Consider the following 22,707-nt stretch of genomic DNA (forward strand, 5'->3'; position numbering starts at 1 on the left):
CACAGGCAGCACTGATACCCTCTCAAAAAAGAAGAAAAACAGAGGTCTATGATACATGCGACATTGGCTTAAAAGCCAGTGACGAAACAGAAGGTGAAGAACCAAAATATCAGTTTGCTGATATCCGTAATTTCCATTCAATTTTGCATTTAGCCTACCTTAAAGATACTGTAGAACTTTGCAGGAATTATAAATATGTTATGTATGTCCTATCTGTGAAATTTAATCGTTAGCAGTGTCCTAATATGCAAGGAAACCCGTTTACTTGCTAGACTTCACTGTCAGACACTATTGAGTGACTGACTGGCTTTTTTCATCTTTGGTAATAACATAAATAAAATGAGCTGTAAAGGGTACATGAGCATTTGTCTACATCAAAAACCCACTTCTTGTGATGGCCATAATTAAACTGATTGAATCTTTGCGCAGCATAAAACGTACGACCATTCGGTACAATGGTCTGAAAAATCAGACTATTACTTATTGGCTCTATAGCTCCTAAGTAAATTTGACAACTTATAGTCGTTATTTTCTCACTTAAAGACTTAAAGACATTTTCAAGCTATCCTTAAAACGGCACACATTCTTCCTTTACTGAAGAAACCCAATCTTGATTCTGAATAATTACCGTCCAGTTTCTAATCTCCCGTTTTTGTTTAAAATACTTGAGAGGGTGGTGTTCTCTAGATTAAATGATTATTGTCTCGATAATGACCTCCTTGATCCATTTCAATCTGCATAACGTCCCCACCACAGTGTAAAAACCCTCCTTGTTAATGTATCCAACTTTATACTCCAGGAGATGGATGGCGGAAAAGTAACTGCTATGGTACTCCTTGATTTGTCTTCCGCCTTTGACACTGTTAACCACACTGTACTGGTGAATACCCTCATGTCACTCGGTATTAAAGGTCAAGCCCTGGAATGGTTTAAATCATACCTGTCATGCCATTCTCAAGCTGTCTTGATAAACGGCTGCCTTTCAGATTTTGTACCACTTACATGCGGAGTTCCGCAAGGCTCTGTGGGCGGGCCCACGCTGTTTTCATTATATTTAACGGGTTTGAAGAATATTTTTCATCACCATTCTCTCTCTTATCATGTTTATGCTGATGATATTCAAATATATACTTCTTTCAAACCCAATCAGAGCAATGCAGCCAGCGCTATCCATAACATTGAGACTTGTGTACAAGATGTTCATAATTGGTTAAACTCACATTCACTTAAATTAAATCTCGCCAAATGCGAATTTATAATGTATGGTTCCAAGACTCAGTTAGAGAAGATTTCCATCACTTCAATTACTCTTGCTGGACATGAAATTACCCTAGATCTAATATATGTCGCAACCTTGGTGTGTTTCTTGACTCAAACATGACAATGTCTACACAAATTCAATATGTCTCAAAATCAGTACGTTATCAGTTACGCAATTTGGGTTTTATTCGTAAATGTCTTAACCGTAGTGCCACTGAGAAAATAACTCATGCTTTAATTTCTTCTCGCTTGGATTTTGGTAATGGCCTTTTGTTTAGTTCGCCTCACAACCTACTCACAAAATTACAAAGATTACAGAATGCAGCTGCTCGTGTCGTCACCCTGTCCGCCAACAAGTACAGTCACATCACACCAGTCCTCAAATCACTCCATTGGTTGCCCGTAGAAAAACGTGTTATTTTCAAGATTATTTTGCTATTATTTCACTGTATACATGGCTCTGCTCCGCAGTATAACATCGGCTTGATTAAGCATTACTTTCCTTCTAGACAGCTACGTTCTCAAAACTCTAGCTTACTTGTTACTCCTAGGGTTAAAACAAAGTGGGGGGAGCGAACCTTCGCTCATGCTGGGCCTTCATTATGGAATACTCTCCCTCAATGGATTAAGAATAGCAGTTCTGCTGAAGTGTTAAACAAGGGAAACGCTCTCGGCGGTCTCGCCTGCATAATGCAATTCAATATGATAAACCAGAACTTCAATGACGTAGCGCTTTTGAACTTTTGAACTGGTCAACAACAACAAATTTGATGCCCTGGAGGGACATAATTTCATTTCATTTGCATAAAGTACCATAAATAATCAATGGAGCAAAATCTCAAAATTTTGTGTAGAAGTTTAGTGTTCCAAATTTAGCTCTACCAGATAAGGCAAACCAAATCAAAATCGGTCAAGAAATGAGGGAGAAGAAGCAATTTTTGTTATTTTTGGAATAAATTTGCATAAATTACCATAATTAATTAATGGAGAACAATCAGAATCAAAATCGGTTGAAAAATAACGAAGAAGAAGCATTTTAAAAATCTTGATGTTGATGCCACAACAAAGTCTAAGTCTGTTGACCTGAAATGACCTTTGACCTTGACTTTGTGATCTGAAATTCTACTCACATGATTGGGGATACTTGGTTACTCTATAGTCAAAGTTTCATTGACTAAGAACCTATACTTTAAAAATTCAAAAACTTAACCTTAGGTTAAGTTTTTCATGTTGACGCCGCCGCTGTCACCGGAAAAGCGGCGCCTACATGTGTGTCTCGCTTTTTGCTACGCAGGCGAGACAAAAACAATCTTAAGAAATATCTGTTTAATTTAGCTTATAATTGATTACCATAACCTTTCATGTCTGTACCTTTCCTATCGCACTTTGTATAAATGTATCATGTATGTATTTCATCTCTTGCACAAGCTGCGCCTTGAGCATTTGACTGCCAAGTGGATTTGGCGCCTTATAAATCATATGTATTATCATTATTATTATTATTAAGCCCCCCCCCCCCCTTTTTTTAGGGAAGTTCTAAATTAGTATTGTCTTTCAAATGCCATTGGAATTTAACCTTTTCATTTTTTTGGCCTGCAAAAGGGACATAGTACCTTTAATATAGGTATGTTTTGGAGTGTTTAATGTGTTTAGTTTTTAATATGTAATTGAATAAATTTTGTATTTTTGTAATCCTTTACTATGTTTCCTATGTATGCGCCTTGAGCATCGCTAGAGATGAATATGTTGCGCTTTATAAATATTTTTATTATTATTATTTAGATCTAGCAATTTTCATAATTTGATGACGAGCGCACAAATCGTTACGCCCGGGTATTGTTGATGTTTGATATTATCGGCGTTTCATTCTTTTTTAGAATATTTACGCCTTTCACTTTTTAAAAAAAAATTTATTGTTTTTACTATTTGTAAATTTGTACTTTTCTCTTTTTTTTTGATAATATAATCTCAGATCTACTGGTCCATGAAAACACCTCACGCAATTGGCACCTTCCTGCCAGACCCGTGCGGTACATTGCGCAATCTTCTCGGCCATCATTGGCCTAGGCAACTCTGGTGCCTCACTACTTTTAAGGATGCTGAAAAATTGTAACAAATAGAGGGCTTCACTGAAATATCATGATTTTGGTATCGGACCAAACAGAAAATTGCAAGCTTTCTCCTTGCACCAATATCCTATGAGTCAATGGCAGCCAGCGATAGCCAATAAGAAGGGCCCTTGTAGGTGCCAATTTAAGAAAATGAAGCTGCAATTCGACGAGATCGGATGAACGTCAGCGAATTGCAGCCTCATTTTCCTTAATTGGCATCTAAAAGGGCCCTTCTTATTGGCTATTGCTGACTACCCTATAAGATAATGTTTTACATTTACATTATTCTTGTTTAAATCAGTAGAGTCTAGATCTAGATCTAGACCCTAAGTTGAAAAAAAGTTGTATTTTAATGCAATTTAGGTGTCATCAATTGTCATTAAGTACTGATTTTTAGTGAAATCAGTTGAGTTTCGTACAGTAGTGTTTGAAATGTTGAGAATCAATAGCACAGCTTTTAATACACATGCAGCCAGGATAGTAATGCATCATCATTATTTTTTATGATTTTTATGATTTTTATCATTTTACATGTAACAGTTGAAAAAAATTGTATTTTAATGCAATTTTTAGGTGTCATCAATTGTCACTAAAGTACTGATTTTTAGTGAAATCAGTTGAGTTTCGTACAGTAGTGTTTGAAATGTTGAGAATCAATAGCACAGCTTTTAATACACAGCCAGGATAGTAATGCATCATCATTATTTTTTATGATTTTTATGATTTTTATCATTTTACTTGCACCATAAACATGTATATATTTCGGCACAAATTTACACAAGCCGTTCACCGTCGGCAAAAGATCACCCTTGTCTAGATGCTGAACAGGCTTTGACAAGTAGTAGAATAGAAGTAGAATAGAAGTAGAATGCAGCTAGACCCTAACTTACTTAGATCTATGTATGTGTGGTTCCACTGGAATTGAAAATGTCTTTCTTGTAATTAGGAGTGACTGTTAGGTCTTTGCCGTATACTCACCACGATCCGTCAGTAGAATAGTCCTCGCGGACAGTTCCCCACTGACGTTCTGATAGATAGGGGCCCCATCTTTTCCAATTACCATCCTTTACTCTCTCCTCTGCTTCGTTAAGACGAAGGTGTTCTGACATCTTGCTCCAACACACTGCACTGGAGCTTGTGATGTGATTCTTGGTATACGTATCATCAAGGTACTAGGCTAGCTAGCTAGCTAGCTTTAATCACGTATATGACGTCACGAACGTCATCGCATTTACTGGACCGCGCCCGCGCCACGCCTACTCTATATGGAGGGGTGCTATAGTGCAAGTTTAAATGTAATCATGCTAGGAGATATATGGAGTTAATTTGTACATTTTGAAGGCTTAAAAGAGGGGGTGCTAGCTAGGCTGGATGGAGGGGTACTAGAGGCGGGGTACTAGAGGCTGGATATAGTATTCTAGGGGGGGGGGGCTTGGTGAGAAAAAAAGGGGGGAAAGGGGAAAAGGGGGAAAAGGGGGAAAGAAGAAGGAAAAAAAAGGGAAAGAAGAAGGGGAAAAAAAAAGCAATTTTTGGAAAATCCTGAAGCCGCCACTGGGTCGCCCCCCCCCCCCCCTGGCAAAAAGCTAGATCCGCCCCTGCTACTATAGGACTAGCTAGGAAATAGATGGCAAAATTCATGTACATTTCTAAGGTTCAAAGGATGGGGTGCTAGGCTGGATGTAGTTAGAGGAGCTGATCGTTTGATTATCTTCGACCGATTTCTTTTTTGTCAATTCTGTTAATTTGACATATTATCAATATAATCATGTATATCATTAATTCTATAAATTCATATTATGAAGTCATTCACGGTTCCATATAATCTTTTGGTTATATAGACTTGTGCAATGCTGGAGCGAGAACACTGACTGAATTCAAGAAAATGAAACATATTACGAAATTGATCAGTATTATATATAACAGTGCGTCCCGGAAAAAAATTGAAACCAAGAATTATCGATGTTTTATCATAACTTTATCACAATTATAAGTAATAAATGACACATATTTGTAAAGCTTAGATCCTCCTCTTTCATTTGATGCAAGTCATATGATGCAAATTTCACGCATGAGTGATTTAAAACAATTTGAAGAGAGGGTACCAAAAAGTTATTTGGCAGGCGGTATCTGAATTTCAAAAAGAAAATCACTTTTCTAGAAAATTCATTTCCTGCCCGTTCATATGACAATCAATAAGGAAAAATGAGCAAGGAATGACACACTTCTGTTTTTTTAAAGTAATGCTTGCATTTCCATAATTTTATTAAACAAATTCGTTTACACTGGCTGCCTGCCGTAGCAACAAACAGAGTTAAAAAAGACTTAACTCCGTTTTGTTGATGACCATGCATCAAGTCTTTCGTCTTTTTTGTGCCAGGCTATTGCATTCCCCAATCAAATATGATTTGTAATATGACTTAATGCAACTTTGATATTTGTTAAACTTTGATTGTTTCTTTTTATGTATGTATTTATCATTGTTTTGAGTTTAAATCTTTTTTTGTATTACTGAATCAGTTGTTATTGTTGTGGGTTTTTTGTCATAACATAATAATTCGTAATAATTACTTTTACAGGGGGCCCACACACTTTACATGCAAGCTCTGCTTGTTAGTCGGCCCTCCTTCCCTTTCAATTTCATGTTTTTGTTAATGTATCGTATTGTGCAAATTGATCTATGTATATCAGATGTACAGTACCATCATTGTAAATATGAAAAACTGAAAGAGGAAAAAATGAATTGAATTGAAATGAATTGAACTGAATTGAATTTAAAATCTCTAGGTAACTGTCTGAAAGTGACAGAGTGGTCTTGAAGAGGGGTAGATGGATATCAACGGGTTAATTGCCGTCTCATATTAATTTTAGAGGGGGGGGGGGAGCTCGGATCACGAGGAGTATTTTCCTCGTTGTGTAAATCCCCTCCTATAGGAAATTTGATTATCTAAACACGCAAGGGGGACTTGCACCACAAAAAGTATAAAGACAGTTTTATAGTGTTTTTCTTATAATTGGCTTGAATAAATAAAGCAATTATATCATTTTTTTTAATGTATTGAAAGTAGTATTTCGTATTTAATCACCGTTAAAAGTGGCTAAAAAGAATCTTTATAGTATTCATTCATTCAGCCTAATCAATGCTTGACTAAATAAATGTGAATTATAATTTGTTCTATTCAGTAGGCCTACTAGATTAATTGGCTTGACTAAATAAAGTAATAATACATTAAACACACGCTTTGGTGGATACAATTTTGGAAGGTAGGAATTTTTTTTCAGAGTAAAAAGTGTCGATGATCAGATTCCAAGTATAAAGTTTTCTGTAAAGAATCGATTCCGAAGTTCGGAAATAATTTTTGATGGCTGATGTGATCGTTGCTAAACGTAGATTATAAAATCCTATCTAAGATACTTTCTAAGACAATACAAGAAGTTTTACCTGAAATTTTGGTTTTGATCAGTTGGGATATGTTAAGGATAGGAACATTGGAGAAGCAATACAAATAATAGATGACATGATCTTTCATACTTCTTTTTACAGAGAACACGCTTTTTTGATAGCCATTGATTTTGAAAAAGCATTTGATTCTGTTTCACATTTATTTTTATATAGGGTATTAACTTATATACTAATGCAGAAAGTTGTGTTATAAATGGATACACATCAACAGGTTATATTAAGGTTGAAAGAGGAGTGAGGCAGGGAGATCCCCTCTCTCAATATTTGTTTGTTTTGTGTATTGAAATTTTAGCTCATTATGTTAAGAAATAATCATTAGATAAAAGGAATCAGTTTTGGAAATACAGTAATAAAGCAAGTTCTGTACGCAGACGATATAACACTTTTCATTAAAGATTTGAAATCTATTTTTGACTGTTTTTATAAAATATCAGGATAAAGGTTAACAGAGACAAGACATTTATTTTACCCTTAGGTTCACAATTATCCACTCATACGTTTCTGTTTGGGAAGTGAGCCAACATTGTTGAAATATTAGGAATATGTTTTTTAATACACAAAGATATCAAAGAAAAAATGAATTACAAAGAAATATTGAGCACAAAAACAAAAAAACATTTTTATGTGGTGGAAGCAGCATCAGGGCTTAAATTAATCCAAGGCCATCAAGGCCATGGCCGTGGATGCCCCTTTGAGTGGCCTCAATGCCCCTCTCATTGGCCTTGGAGATTTGTTGTGCCCTTTCCAATTCTTCCTATTTGTGCTGTAATTATAGGAATGTGCCCTACAGAAAAGTGGCCTTGCCCTAAAAATATTGAAATTGAAGGCCTGCAGCGTGATTTAACATTAATGGGGAAAGTTCAATTAATGAAAGTATGTGGCTATTCCAAATTGATATATTTATCATCATTGATGCCAGTTCCAGAATGGGTATATATATATATTGAAGAAATATGTTTTTATTTTTTGGTGTAGAAGCAAAGGCAAAATTAAAAAGAGCATCATTCTAGACTATCCGCAGGGTGGCCAAAAAAATTGAATTTCTGACTGCTAAAATTCATGTTTGATTGTTATCCATAAACAGAGAACAATGTGGATAAAAAGGCTCGTTACAGGAAAACAATGTATCAAATGGAAAAATTATTTTTAATTTTTGATGAGACTGATGGGACGAAATCTATATTTTATTGTAATTACTGGGATGATACTGTTTGTGAAAACGTGCTACCGTGTACAAATTAAACATTATCTCAAATAAATAAATGAATGAAATAGCAAATCAATCAATCAATCATTCAATCAATCAATCAATCAGTCTATCAATCAACCATCCATTAATAGAATAAAGTAACCTTTATGAATATTAATATGCAGAAAAGATCATTGTTTATTCTATCTATACACACTCAAAGAACAAACTAGATGGATCTTCAACTGCGCGCAGCCGAAAGGGATGTCTCCGCCAAAGTGATTTACGGTAACAAACCAAAGCAGAAGCAATTTTTAAAATTCATGTTTGATTGTAATCCATTAACAGGTTCTCAGAATATCGTGACTACCAACTATTTTTCATATACATGTATAACCCTTTCATCTTTGATTTCATGACAGTAAAATCTAATCAGTTCAAGTTTGGTGGTAATCCATCAATTGGTTCTTGAGATAACGTATCACAAGCTATTTTTACATACATAATGAGCCCTGTGACCTTTGACCTCATGACCTCCAAATGTAAACAGTTTATTGGCTCTGCAAAATACATATATGACCCAAGTTTGGGGGGAATCCATCGATCAGTTCTTGAGATAATGCGATCATGAAAACAAGACATACGGACGTACAGACCGACAACCCGAAAAAACATAATGCCACCAGCTTTTTTGTAGGGGAGGCATAAAAAATGCATTATTTACAGAAGTAATTCATGTACATGTACATTCTCTAATTATATACATCATGTGAACACAGTATTGTCTATTCCCTACATGAAACAGAGTCTTTTTATATATATATATATATATATATATATATCATCTATTAAAAGAGACCGAGTAGGGTCATCTACATTAAAAGATAAATGTTATGCCCTTCTGATACTCTGAAGATAATGTCATCTATTTAGAGCAAGAAGGGCATTATATTATAGATATATTGACTGCTATTAGAGGCATAGCTATTTCTATAGGCTCTTGGGATCCTGCTATGACCCGAAGTCCGAGGAGCCATAGCAGGATGTAACTTCCCCGAGAGTCAGTACAGAAACAGCTCTGCCTCGAATATTAAAGGTAATACAAAGTTTTGGTATGGGGGTAATGAATTTGGTTCAAATGAACATATTGGAAGCATATGCGATTTTACAATAATCAATAATTGTTGTCACAGTTAAAATCGAGTCTAAAGTGATGAAATTGTAAATAATAAACTCTTAATGTTGTATAGCTCCTTCTCAAGACTGATCTTACTTTAGCTTTAAAACAATGTTTCTTTACTACAATCAAGCGATTTGCTATCCCATTTGGAAATTATATCAGAACTGCATATTCTGAGATTTTCATGGTCGCAGCTACCATGGAATGGCCTTAGGCGCTATTTACAATATATGAAATTTACCTGGAGCACCAGTAAATTTTTGATCATTCAATTTCTCGAAAGCAGAAGTGTTTAGGGGCTAAATTTTCTAGTGCTTATAATACACCCACAGGGGCACCCAAATATATCAACATTTTAAAGAATCACTATATATCCAATTTTCAAAATTTCCCAAAACTTTGAATTACCTTTAAAGTAGTCCATATATCTTTTATATACCAAATTCACAAAAAAATATCCAAAGAATTCTTGCCTTATCCTTTTCTTGAGTAAAGATTGGTTAAAACATCACATAAAATCTGAGACACTGTCTGTTAATCTTAGTTTAAAAGTTGCCTGAATATTACGATCATTCGGGAATCGCACACACTTTATGATATCCGCGCTCGCACGTTGCACAAAGAAACTTTTTACACGTAAACCAATGAGGATCTCAGCAAAATTTAACCATGCGGCCCGTTACCAAGGCAACAGTCATCTTTCTCATGAACTATTGACCATTATCCAGACAACGGTCAATCTTTGCAGGCGTGGCCAGAATCACTACCCCTAATTTCGACCAAACATATGACTAGATTTATTCAACATACTAAAGATAGGTATATAACATGATGTAATACAGAGTTAAAACCCTACTGGCTCTCAACAGATGATATTCTTCTATGCAGTGAAATTTAAATTTTGTTTCAAAGCATATCAGAATAATGGAGAAAAATGTAAAAAGTTGTTATTTTATCATGTGTAGTGCCCCCCCCCCCCCCCACCAAAAAAAAAGCGCTAACAATTATAAAAGTTAGAATCCAGGATTATAAACTGTAACTTACTGTCATGTCTGACTTTCATAAGGATAGGCAGTACTCTAAAAAATATTAAACACTCTTACTTGGGCTGTTCAGGAATCCAGAAAATGACAAATCATTATCATTAACAAAATGATAACAAATTGACTCACTAATACCAGGGTCTGGAGACTAAAGCTCAGCAGTTGATTGTACAATCACTTAATCAATTGTATGATCGATACATGTATCTCTTGCTATTGATTGCACAGCATGATCACATACAAGATAGCAAGACGTCAATCAATAGCTAACTTCTCTTTGTGTTACAGGTCCAGAACTCAACTTTCTCTTTCAGCCTTCTTGCTATCTTGTAATTGATTGCACAGCATGATCAATTACAAGATAGCAAGCCGTCAATCAACCCCTAACTTCTCTTTGTGTTATGGGTCCAGAACTCAACTTTCTCTTTCAGCTCTGCTGATGGCTAAGCAAATGATATGATAGTGATAGGTACTCTATAATCTATACTCTAGCTCAAGGTGATTATCTTTTTTGTAATATTTATATGAAGAACATTTTCACTGAATGATGCTGAGTTCCTCCTGGTCTTGCCTCTTGCTGATTGCACCAAGAACCTTACTTAGAAACAAGTTGAAGTCTGCCCTCACTTGGTCTGATTCCTCTTCCAGATTTGTCTGCACATGATTGACCCTTGTCATCTGCGATGCTGAAGGAAAGACAAAATTGATATATTTCAAATACGATAATAAAACTTGGTTAATATGTAAAAATCCAAATAATAAGAATTAGTAGAAGGTATTGCCATGAACTGGTTGGAATGTTTTCAATAAGGTTGAGAAGATGATCACCCTTATTGTATTTAACACTTCCTCTAACTCAACAAATAAATAATGAACTTGACACCAGACCTATTCATATGGGCATCTGACATATACCCTGCTAGAAAGCACTATCGGGTAAGGCTTTAGGGCACTATAAAAACAAAAGTGTAGCGCAGCTTTTTTTAATGAGGGTGCCACAAGAGAAATTTAGTTATATCAACAATTTCAGTTTGGAATAACATAAATTTTGAGAAAACAGAATTTTAGTAACCACTATATGTATTTCAATGAGGAGATAGCATTTTGAAAATGAAAATTGTGTCTTTCTTCCTCAAGCACTTCGCTTGTTCATAACATTTAATTCAGGCAGCTAATGCCTGAATAACTTTATATTTGAAGGTACCCAAATATTCCATTATTCAACATTGAGGTGCCAAAATATTGTTGTATTCGTGCTGCATTTCAGCTGCCCGAATACATCTTACATTTTTCATATCAAAATTACAATACCACCCTCGTTCCTTTTACTCCCTCGCAAAATTTAGAAACCTGATACTAGTAAGTATGGGTAGCGAGATGCACAAACATCCTTGTATTCGTGAATCAAGGTGATTGGATATATGAATTTTGTATTCATATATTTGGCAGCAAGTTGCCCGCATACACAATTTATATCTTACATGTATCTAGTGCGTTTTTTTTTTCAGCAGATGTTTCTACATTTATTGATAAATCAAATATAAAACATTCAAATAACAATAATAGTATACAATATAATCGATTTAAATAAAGAGTGACAACTTAATACACACAAATAAAAATGCATAATTGAAAGCTATGGGGGTAAGTAAAAATAATCAAGATAAATGCAGAGGCCAACTATCATAAGCAAAGATGCTTGAGTCGATAGCAGCCGGGAAGGGGGGGGGGGGTACATGGTGCTGTTATAGGAGTATGTAGGTGAATAGAGAGTCACGTATAAAGATTTTGGTCAGAAAGTATCTGAATAAAAAGTGGAAAGAAATTAAAGAAAGAAAAAAAACTAGATGGAATTTTGACTGCGCGCAGTCGAAAATGATGCCTCCGCCATAGAGCAATTTAAACAAGTTTGGAGTTTAAATCTCCAGTGGTTCTTGAGATATCATGATAACAATCTCAATGTATGGAATTTCATAAGATGACCTCTGTGACCCTTGACCTTTGACCTACGTGCTCCAAAATCTAATCAGATTGTCTTCCTATGGTGATACACACTATCATTAAGTTTGAAGTTTAAATCTCCAGTGGTTCTTGAGATATTATGATATGGTGATACATACTATCATTAAGTTTGAAGTGAAAATTCTCCAGTGGTTCTTGAGATATCGCGATAACGATCTCAATGTATGGAATTTCATAAGTTGACCTCTGTGACCCTTGACGTTTGACCTACGTGCTCCAAAATCTAATCAGATTGTCTTCCTATGATGATACACACTATCATTAAGTTTGAAGTTTAAATCTCCAGTGGTTCTAGAGATATTATGATAACAATCTCAATGTATGGAATTTCATAAGTTGACCTCTGTGACCCTTGACCTTTGACCTACGTGCTCCAAAATCTAATCAGATCGTCTTCCTATGGTGATACATACTATCCTTAAGTTTGAAGTTTTTACATCTCCAGTGGTTCTTGAGATATCATGATAACAATCTCAATGTATGGAATTTCATAAGTTGACCTCTATGACCCTTGACCTTTGACCTACGTGCTCCAAAATGTAATCAGATTGTTTTCCTATAGTGATACACACTATCACTAAGTTTGAAGTTTAAATCTCCAGTGGTTCTTGAGATATCATGATAACAATCTCAATGTATGGAATTTCATAAGTTGACCTCTGTGACCCTTGACCTTTGACCTACGTGCTCCAAAATCTAATCAGATTGTCTTCCTATGGTGATACACACTATCATTAAGTTTGAAGTTTAAATCTCCAGTGGTTCTTGAGATATTATGATAACAATCTCAATGTATGGAATTTCATAAGTTGACCTCTATGACCCTTGACCTTTGACCTACGTGCTCCAAAATCTAATCAGATCGTCTTCCTATGGTGATACATACTATCCTTAAGTTTGAAGTTTTTACATCTCCAGTGGTTCTTGAGATATCATGATAACAATCTCAATGTATGGAATTTCATAAGTTGACCTCTATGACCCTTGACCTTTGACCTACGTGCTCCAAAATGTAATCAGATTGTTTTCCTATAGTGATACACACTATCACTAAGTTTGAAGTTTAAATCTCCAGTGGTTCTTGAGATATCATGATAACAATCTCAATGTATGGAATTTCATAAGTTGACCTCTGTGACCCTTGACCTTTGACATACGTGCTCCAAAATCTAATCAGATCGTCTTCCTATGGTGATACATACTATCCTTAAGTTTGAAGTTTAAATCTCAAATGGTTCTTGAGATATCGCGCTAACAAACTCAATACAAGGAATTTCATAAGTTGACCTCTGTGACCTGTGACCTTTGACCTACGTACTCCAAAATCTAATCAGATCGTCTTCCTATGGTGATAAATACTATTCCTGAGTCTTAAGTTTAAATCTTAAATGGTTCTTGAGATATTGTGATAACGGTCAAACGGGACGGACGTACGGACGTACGGACGGACAACCCGAAAACATGATGCCTCCGGCACCACCTTCGGTGGCGGAGGCATAAAAATGTTTACATTTCTACCTTGTGAAATATTTCCTCTTTTCTGCTTGCTCCCAGAATTTAAAAACAAATGTGCCCACATACATCCAACAAGAAAGTGGGACAATGGTGAGTTGTATATGGGAATACGATCACCTCATCACAATTGTGAGAAGAAGACTGTTGCAGTAGTTTGGGCATGTAAGAAGACTTAAGAATAGCTTGGCAAACATCATCTTGCAAGGAGGAACTAATAGGAGAAGGAAGAGGGCGGACCAACTAAGACATGGACTGATAACATCAAGCAGGGAACCAGAGAGTCATTTAGAGTAGTTTTAACCAGCTGAAGACAGAAACAATGTCTCAAGGTCCATTTCATTGTCACCCTAATGGCCTCCAAGCTATGGGACATATATATCAACATGCAATGACTTACGTATTTGTACCCTAACAGCTTGTGATGTATTTGGCCTATGATGTCCAAAGATGATGCATTGTGAATCTTTCAATCCTTGTTGAGTTATGAAATGGTTGTACCTTGAAGTAAAATAAGGTTAAAAACAAACTTGATTTAGAATAGAAATTTACGTGTAATTACCTGAAAGACATACCAGTATAGGATTCCATTTTGAATTTGGATCAATAAAAAAATAGTAATCCAGAGTCTAAAGCCTGGCTCACACTACACAATCTGACTACAATCCAATTTTTGAAGAATTTGTAATAGCATTTATATGAACATATACACATGTAAAATCTTGCTGCTTATAAGTATCAGCTTGAATGGTGATGTAGATATACAGTAGGCTTGTGGTTGCACCATGTGAAAGAGGGGGAGGATTGGGGAGACCTGATTGGAGAGACTCCTGAGGAGGGATAGTCAACCTGTTTGAAACGTCAAGCAACTCCTATTGCCCATCCTCTCCAACCGGCGCTATAGTTCTCCTGAGAACTATAAGTTAAGAGAGACTAAGAAACACTCGAGAAAGAAAGATTACTGCGAGTTCTTTCCAGGTCTCCCCAATTCTCCCTCCTCTCTCACATGGTGCAACCGCAAACCTACAGTACATGTAAAATCTTAATGTCCAAGGATCTGAATAGCGGTATATGAGTAATAAAATCTAAATTTCAAGGGATTTCATGCTCCTTGGAGAGGGAAAAGCTAAGTCTGCTCAGAATCAGACTAGTAGTGTGATTGTCTACAATGTGAAGCTGATTCCGCTTTTATTCTGACTAGAAGAGTTAAATGCACTAAAATTCTGTTTCTTCATACTCTTGTTACTATTTAGGACCTAAATCGGGAAGATAGTGGTTATTTAGATTTCCATTTAAATGCACTAAAATTCTGTTTCTTCATACTCTTGTCACTATTTAGGACCTAAATCGGGAAGATAGTGGTTATTTAGATTTCCATATCTAATATAACTGCCCTATCTATGAAAATCGGATTGCAGGAAAATCATGTAATGTGCGCTGGTCTTAAGAATGCAGTTTGTTAAGGTTTTTTTTTACAGAATCACAAGAAAGACATCATGCTTATTTTGTGCAAAAGGAAATAAAGCATATTCAAAATGCCCCATCCATTGAATCATTCAAAAACCCTTCTTAAAACCAACCTTTTTAATCAGTTATAGTATACTGGAGGTGCACGTGAGTAGTTTATTTCATTCAACTGAATTGTATTGTATTAGCTATATTTTATTTTATTTTGTTGCTTTTAAGCTATTGAACATGTTGAATAATTATACTGAATTAGACAGTACCACCTGTGCGCTTTTAATAGAAACACCCGTATTAAGTGCCCTATAAATGTAATTATTATCATTAATTATTATTAATATCATCATATCATGCTATCTCACAAACCAAATCTTTCTGTCAGAATCATAAACTTTAAAGTAAAAAATATTAGTACACACTGCCTGCTCATATCTATATGTAAAGAAAATTTGACTTAGAGTCTGTTTCAAATTCAAGTATTTTATCTGACAGTTGAATTACATGGGCCATGGAATACGGTATACATGTAAACATAACTTTGTAGATAAAAGTTGATTTTGCAGAATTTTACTAGATCAAGACCCACTCAATATAAATTAAATTATATATGTACATCATGCTCACTGAAGTACAGTTTATTATATTTGCATTTACATGTATACACATCACCGTGTAATGAACAATCTCCTGGTATACAAAAACAATCCACTCCATGAAAGTGGTGTCATCACAGCTAATGTCATGACATGGGACCTTTTGCATAAAGAGTCGCATTTAAATGCATGAAAAACCCACTTCTATGAGCCTAATTGTTATGCAGGAGGCCCATGTGCTATGTCCAAATACTCACCATGTATCTAGTTCCCTCTCATGACTTGCTTGGTCTGGATTGTAAACTATGATGACCCCCGACACATCTTTCATGAAAGCAGGCCAACATTCATCAAACCTAAAAAAAAAGGAACAATTCATTCATATCTTGTTCTAGTGGATATCTCACTACTTTCAATGTTCAAGTCCTGCCACTGTACTAATTTTCTTTTGGTAAGATATCAATTTTCATTTGCCACACTCGAACCAGGTGAGGTCAATTGGTACCTGGCAGAAATGACTGCCTTGAAATGCTAGATCGTCGTAATGGTAGCCATGTTGATCCCCAAATGCTTCTCTTTCCCTCTCTCTCTCTCTAATACCCCTTTTTAACTGTCCTGATTTTAATCGGATGCACCCGGACGCATCCGATGAAACGGCCAGTATGAATGCTACATACACTGTAGGAGAAAAAGGCGATTAAATAGTCGATGAAAAGAAGAGAAATAGGCGATTAAATTCGCCTGCTCAAGAGCAGGAAAAATTCTCATTCTATCGGTGTAAACACCGATGAAACAGCCACTGTGAAAGCGTTCGGAAGAAATCAGCGATTAAAATGGTTAAAGGTCACAGTGTATGCGCGCTTTGTCGTAACCAGCTGTGTTTGTTGTCTTATGGTTCAACATGCTGCATTCAAGCTAGATGGAGCGCGGGCTTAACAATTACGCAATAATTCTTCACTTTAGGCAAGGGCTCGCCACAGCGAGTGAATTTCACCGGCAGTATAAAAGTGACAGGGGGAAAACGGCGGTTTCACCTTTGTTTACATAAGGAAAATTCAATCAGTATTTTCATCGGTGTGACTACGATAGAAGCCAGTTTGAAAGCAGTATAAGATAAGTGTAATTTGACCTATATTTTTGAGATATAATTTACATTCACTTACTTTTGATCTCCACTGCAATCCCACAGCTCTACTTCAGCTATCATTGATCGATTCGCCAGGTTCAGTGATCCACTTTCAAACTCAAGAATTCTGACATTTAAAAAAAAAGAAAAGACAAATGTGACTACATCTTCTAGATGCCCCCACACCTAAATTCAGTATAGAAAATGGATGGAATTATTTGTGCCCTATCAGTGAAAACAAAAAGCCTGCGAAATTATGTAATATTGTTATTCAAATATCAATTTTTTCTTGTTTCAGATGAATGATGTCATTACAATTAACAATAGCAATTGTTAAATACACTCTGTACTATATTTTTTAGACAAATAACTTTCTTATTCTCATGCATATTAATAGATATTTGGTTTTAAACAAACCAGTATAATAACACGTTTGCAATATACACTTTTATCCAATTTACTCTCAGACTGCTTTAAACTGTAAACATATTTTAATCCGTTGTTTCATTAGGTCATTAGTGTTCCCTTCTTTTATATATTCTTTTTAATACAAATTCATGCCCTTGCCAATTATTTGACTTGGGTCTTTTTCTCCAAAGTAATGTGCAATATCTAATTCGAAATTACACTATATTGTTATGTAAATACTCATTTTTATTTTATTTGAACAACTTTCTCGATCTAGATGAATGCTGTCATTACATTTATATTAAAGGGGAAAACGGAATAGAGACTGTCATTTTGACTTTTACGGTTTAATTTCATCCCATCCAATAGGTTTTTTTTTTAATGCTTAATTTCATTTTTTGTAATAGAAATGTTTGTTTAGCAATTGTTAAATACTTTCTCAACTCTTTCGGTCAAACAACTTCCGTTTTTCTTCTCCATTCTCTCCTTCCCACCGTCTTGGTTCTTCAACATGAAAGTATATTATTACATTACTGTATAACTTTGTTTTGCGATTTCAATTTCATCTTACAATGACTTACAATATGTATTTTAGTTTTGTATATGTTTATATCTCTCTATATTTTTAACTTGTTTGTAAATTGAACATTTTCAGCCTGCGAGCTGCTTGTTTGATGTGATTTCTCAATAAACCAAAAAACCAAAACCAAACCAATAATCAAATGTCAACTGACGACTACATGTATGATCTTGACCTACTAACCCCGCTTACAGTTTAAGTACTTACACATGTAACATCTATACATAAATCCTTGGATCGGCTGCCTAGCAGAGCTGGGGTAATAGTTGGAGCGCCTTGAGCACCATGCATATAAATATCCAATATTATTACTTGGAAATCTCCAATATTATTACTTATATTATATTGACTGGGCTTGAGGGGTATATCAGATATATTGACCAAGCTAAGATCATATTGCCCCGAGTCGAAGACGAGGGCAATATGGTCTTAGCGCGGTCAATATTTCTGATGTACCCCGAAAGAAGCCCTGTCAATATAATTATTATTACCTTAACAAGGCATTTTTAAGTAAATTATTGATAGAGGCCTATACAACTTTGGTATCAATCTTGATTTTTACTCCTGTCTGTTTGCCGGTCCATCTGATTTCAGGTTATTCAGGCAGGTATGTAATTGCGACGTAACAATGATTGTTACTGTGTGTAATTGTGACGTAACAATGATTGTAACCGCGCGTACACTTTAAGGCCTACACAATACTGCGCGTAAAGCGCACTGACAAGACAGTGGAATATGGCTCAATATTGCCCTCTAATTTAGTACAGTGGTCTACGGGGCAAACCCGGAAGAGGGCAATATGGCAAATATTCACCGCTCCGGTTGCATTTTCGGAGCAGCGTGCAAAATAAGACTTTTTATTTAGCAGCTAAAATGCCTTGTATAGGTAATAATTGGAGATATTGCCTGCTTTTTCATTAAAACAGTGGGATAGTCTCAGCTAAGTAAATGAATCACAAATGACCGCATTTGACCAATCATTTGACTTGGATCTTGGAGTGAATGGTATGAAATATACTTCTCTTTAGAAATACGGTAGCCATCTGATTGGTCGAATTTGGAGTCGTGATTTTAGCCATTCCCGTTAAGAAACGAACAATGCCAGTAACGGTCAATAGTTCATAAGTGAGATTCCCTAAAGATTCCGGGTACCGGGAAAAGAGTAAAATTTTGATGAGATTCCCATTGGTTTACGACTTTACGTGTTCAAATTTTCTTTGTGCGAGCATGGACACCATAAAGTGCTTTATGTCTGCGATTCCTAAATGATTGTAACATTCAGTCATCTGTCCAGCCAAGATTTTCTGTGATGTTTTAACCAATCTTTACTCAAGAAAAGGATAAGGTAAGAATTCTTGTTGATTTTTGTTTCAAATCTGTATATAAAACATATATCGACTGCTTTAATATTTGAGGCCTGGCTGTTGGCTCTCGGGGACGTGCACATCCCCTTGAGCCTAGAAAAAGCTAGGTCGCTCAAAGCAGTTGATAATATTGATATCTCACCTAACTCCTTGTGTAGGGTGATATTCACCACCAGAAACATCAGTTGCATCAGCCAGAAAGTTGGAGATCACAGTTTTCCCAGACTAGGCAAGAAAATAAAGCAAAAAGACATGCCTCCGTCTTAATTCAGTTAAGATCATGGCTGGAATTATTCTTGAAAAATGAAATAAAAAAAGCCTATAATTACATGTCAAATGTTTTATACGATCTTTGACCTTTAACCTGACAATCTCAAAAATCTGATCATGCACTTGTCTCCCTAGAGATGGTGATGCATACTAGTTAAAAGTTTCAGGTTCACACATAAAAAAAGCTTAAAATAGCAGTTGATGTGTTGTTAACAAGGTTTAACAAGGGAAACACTCTTGGCGGTCTTGCCTGCATTATGCAGTTCGATATGATGACAAATTGAGGGTGGCAAATTATTTATAGGCAGGGTGGCCCATTAGCAGGCCCCCCAAAATGAAATCCTTTGAATGTTATCAGCAGTTTGAAGAGAATGTTGACTAAGAATCATCAGAAGAATTATTTACTATTTTGTACCAAGATTGGTAGTTTTCATGAAATACAAACAAATAGCAAAAAATGATTGATAAATTATCACAATAAGTTGTGAAAACATAATCCAAGTCTCCAGCAAAGCATAGTAATGCTAATGTGTATTGACCTCTAGCGTTATACATGTATGTGTGAATCAAACAATCCATTTAAAAAACTTGTATACCAGTAAAATACCCGTAAAATATATCAATATAGATCTAGATCTAGATCTATGTCTGGAATCCCTTGCCCCCTTTGGCTTTGGCGATAAATTTTCTAGTTGAAGTTGAGCTGATCTGAGTCTGTACTAGGTTAGACAGAAATAACTGTCTGATTTGGTCATTTCTTTTATAAAACTGACATTTGTTGACATTCCCAAATACAGACGTCAACCCAGGGATCTCGTATTTTCTGATTTCTAAATCAGATGTAAATTAGGTCGGTATATATATACCTCCTAATTACAATTTTCAAAATTTGCTAACCTATTATAGAATGTGAAATTTACGGACTTACTTATTATGAGTTATCCAATTTTATCTCAGAACCGCGAAGCAGTGCGTTCATGCATTCAAACTATTACCCGGCACCCGATATATTTCCGGTTCAACCTACCAAAACATAGCCAATGGCCAATCAGAGCACTCGTTTCGTGGGAGTTCGTTGGTCAAGCCGGGCTGACTCGTACGTAGCTACGGTAGCTATTGGACGTTCGAAAAGAAAAAATGAATATTCAACAACTAAAACCAAGACGGATAATGTTGACGACGAGACTTTCTGGGATTAATCATTAATTTAGGATCTAAATGAGCAAGCTATCGTAAGTCAAATAAGCTATATATATATATGTTATTTTTAATTTTTATTATAATTGCAGCAGTTATGAGGATGTAAAGAGTGAAAATCTCGTTGCATATCTCATTCATCTCGGTCCGGTCGAACCGAACCATTTGTTCCGTACAGTCCCGTACAGTCCCGATAGGCCATACTTCAGTCTCTCTAATCGGAGGTCTAGTATAGTCTCAGTGGAACAACCGACGATTAGAGAGACTGAAGTTTTCGGTCTAGTACTAGGTTAGACCGAAAGCTTCAGTCCCTATATCGTCGGTTGTTCCACTGAGACTACGTCTGGCTCCACTAGACCTCCGGATATAGAGACTGAACGATCGCCTTCCGAAAGATACTCTTCCTTCCAACCTCCACTTTCTCGCCTTTCTATTTCACCTCTATTTTCTATCCACTTTCCTTAGTCCTTCTAGGACTTTACACATGGTGTACCGTAAACCTCTACCGCGATTAACTAATATAGATCTAGAATAGGCCCCTAGGGTCTAAATAGATTTGTGTAGAATATGAGACATCATTGATTGAATATCACATTTTATAAAAAATTAAAATCTCTGCGAACTCACACACATGTATGGTGGTGTGACCAAATTTCGCGCGTGACCTAAGTTCGCTATCTCAAAAAATCAGTAAGATTACGAAAATCTGATATCCCCAGTGGAAAGAGGAACATAAAATTACCCAGACATGAAATTTTCTTTGGAGTTGGGTACGAAATTGTGAAAATATCGACAAAAGTTCGGCAAATTTTGCAATATTTTGCGTCCGTTCCGAAAAATGATCAACTTACCGATAAGGATCTGAAAATCTTCAATTTGAGAACAGATTTCCTCAAAATTGTAAGTAGACTAGGCCTAGATCTAAACAGTGTTTTATAACTGATTGTATGATATCTTGCCTTGCAAATTATGATATTACCTCATTTTTGATGGATCGTTGTTTTTATGACTTTTTTAGATGCAGCGCGCAAGAACGATCGGACATCGAATTTTTAATTTTAGATCGCGATATCTCCGAAATCCTTCGACGTTAAAATTTTCTAGTTGAACTAATCTGTAGTTAAAAACTTCGTTATAATTGAAATCAATAAATTTGTGTAGTATATGGGAAATCGTAGTTCGAATATCACATTTTGTAATATGTTCTAAAATGTCCGCGAACTTTGGTCACCCCTTCATACACATATTAGCCTAATACACAAATCACAATGCACAAAAATATTAATATGGGACTGAGCTGAGAGTGAGACCCGAGTCTAACTAAGTTAAACTCGTTCTCATCATGATATGCCTGGCCTGTTCAATATACATGCATTCATACCTCTGTTGGCCCAATCATCACTATTTTAGCCTTCATTTTGACATCAGGTGCTTGAATTTAAAATCTACTCCGGCAGCCCGGCTCCAACTTCCAAATTAATCCTCCTCTGTAGATCTAGTCTAGACCCTATTTATAATTTAGCTAACTAGCGATCATATCCTCGGAATGTGTGAGGTCAAAGGTCGTAACATAGGACGCGTACGTGCTATTTTGATGTGAAATGTTGTGTTGTGTGTTGTGTTTTGAGTTATTGGCGATTAGTCAGTGATTTGACTATTGTCGCCAAAATACTTTACGGCACGTGTTATATCTCTCAATTTTGGATTTAAAAAAAAATATATTTATTTCGTTTTATATTTATCTATCTTTTAAGATAGTATCGTAAAATAATATCGTAAGCAAAACATTCATGGGCTTTGTTAGTGTTTCTTAACAGTACGTGCAGATTATTTGTTATATCACATACACACCATACATAAATATGTATATAAGATAGCACCTACACAAGCTATATTCAGTAATCTTATCATACCTTTTATCATTGTTG

At 35.7% G+C, this 22,707-nt stretch overlaps 2 protein-coding genes across 2 annotated transcripts in view; both read right to left on the bottom strand.

Moving 5' to 3' along the window:
- The window catches only part of LOC579636 (uncharacterized protein YMR196W), a 46,568-nt gene extending 41,983 nt beyond the window's left edge, over window positions 1-4,585 (bottom strand). Inside the window, exon 1 of the mRNA XM_779741.5 lies at window positions 4,350-4,585. Coding sequence (XP_784834.3) covers window positions 4,350-4,480 — 131 coding nt within the window. The 5' untranslated portion in view covers window positions 4,481-4,585. The remainder of the gene's footprint in view (window positions 1-4,349) is intronic.
- Window positions 4,586-6,939: 2,354 nt separating this feature from the next.
- Window positions 6,940-22,293, bottom strand: LOC105444154 (intraflagellar transport protein 22 homolog). Its single transcript, XM_011678013.2, has 6 exons — window positions 22,161-22,293; window positions 19,455-19,537; window positions 16,998-17,087; window positions 16,092-16,190; window positions 14,178-14,278; window positions 6,940-10,929 (listed from the first exon to the last, which is right to left on the bottom strand). Exons 1-6 carry the CDS (start codon window positions 22,194-22,196, stop codon window positions 10,781-10,783), a joined length of 558 nt encoding a protein of 185 aa, XP_011676315.1. The 5' UTR covers window positions 22,197-22,293; the 3' UTR covers window positions 6,940-10,780.
- Between the last annotated feature and the right edge of the window lie 414 nt (window positions 22,294-22,707).

The sequence above is a fragment of the Strongylocentrotus purpuratus genome, unplaced genomic scaffold (assembly GCF_000002235.5).
Source record: "Strongylocentrotus purpuratus isolate Spur 01 unplaced genomic scaffold, Spur_5.0 spur5_scaffold_2, whole genome shotgun sequence".
NCBI classification, from domain to species: domain Eukaryota; kingdom Metazoa; phylum Echinodermata; class Echinoidea; order Camarodonta; family Strongylocentrotidae; genus Strongylocentrotus; species Strongylocentrotus purpuratus.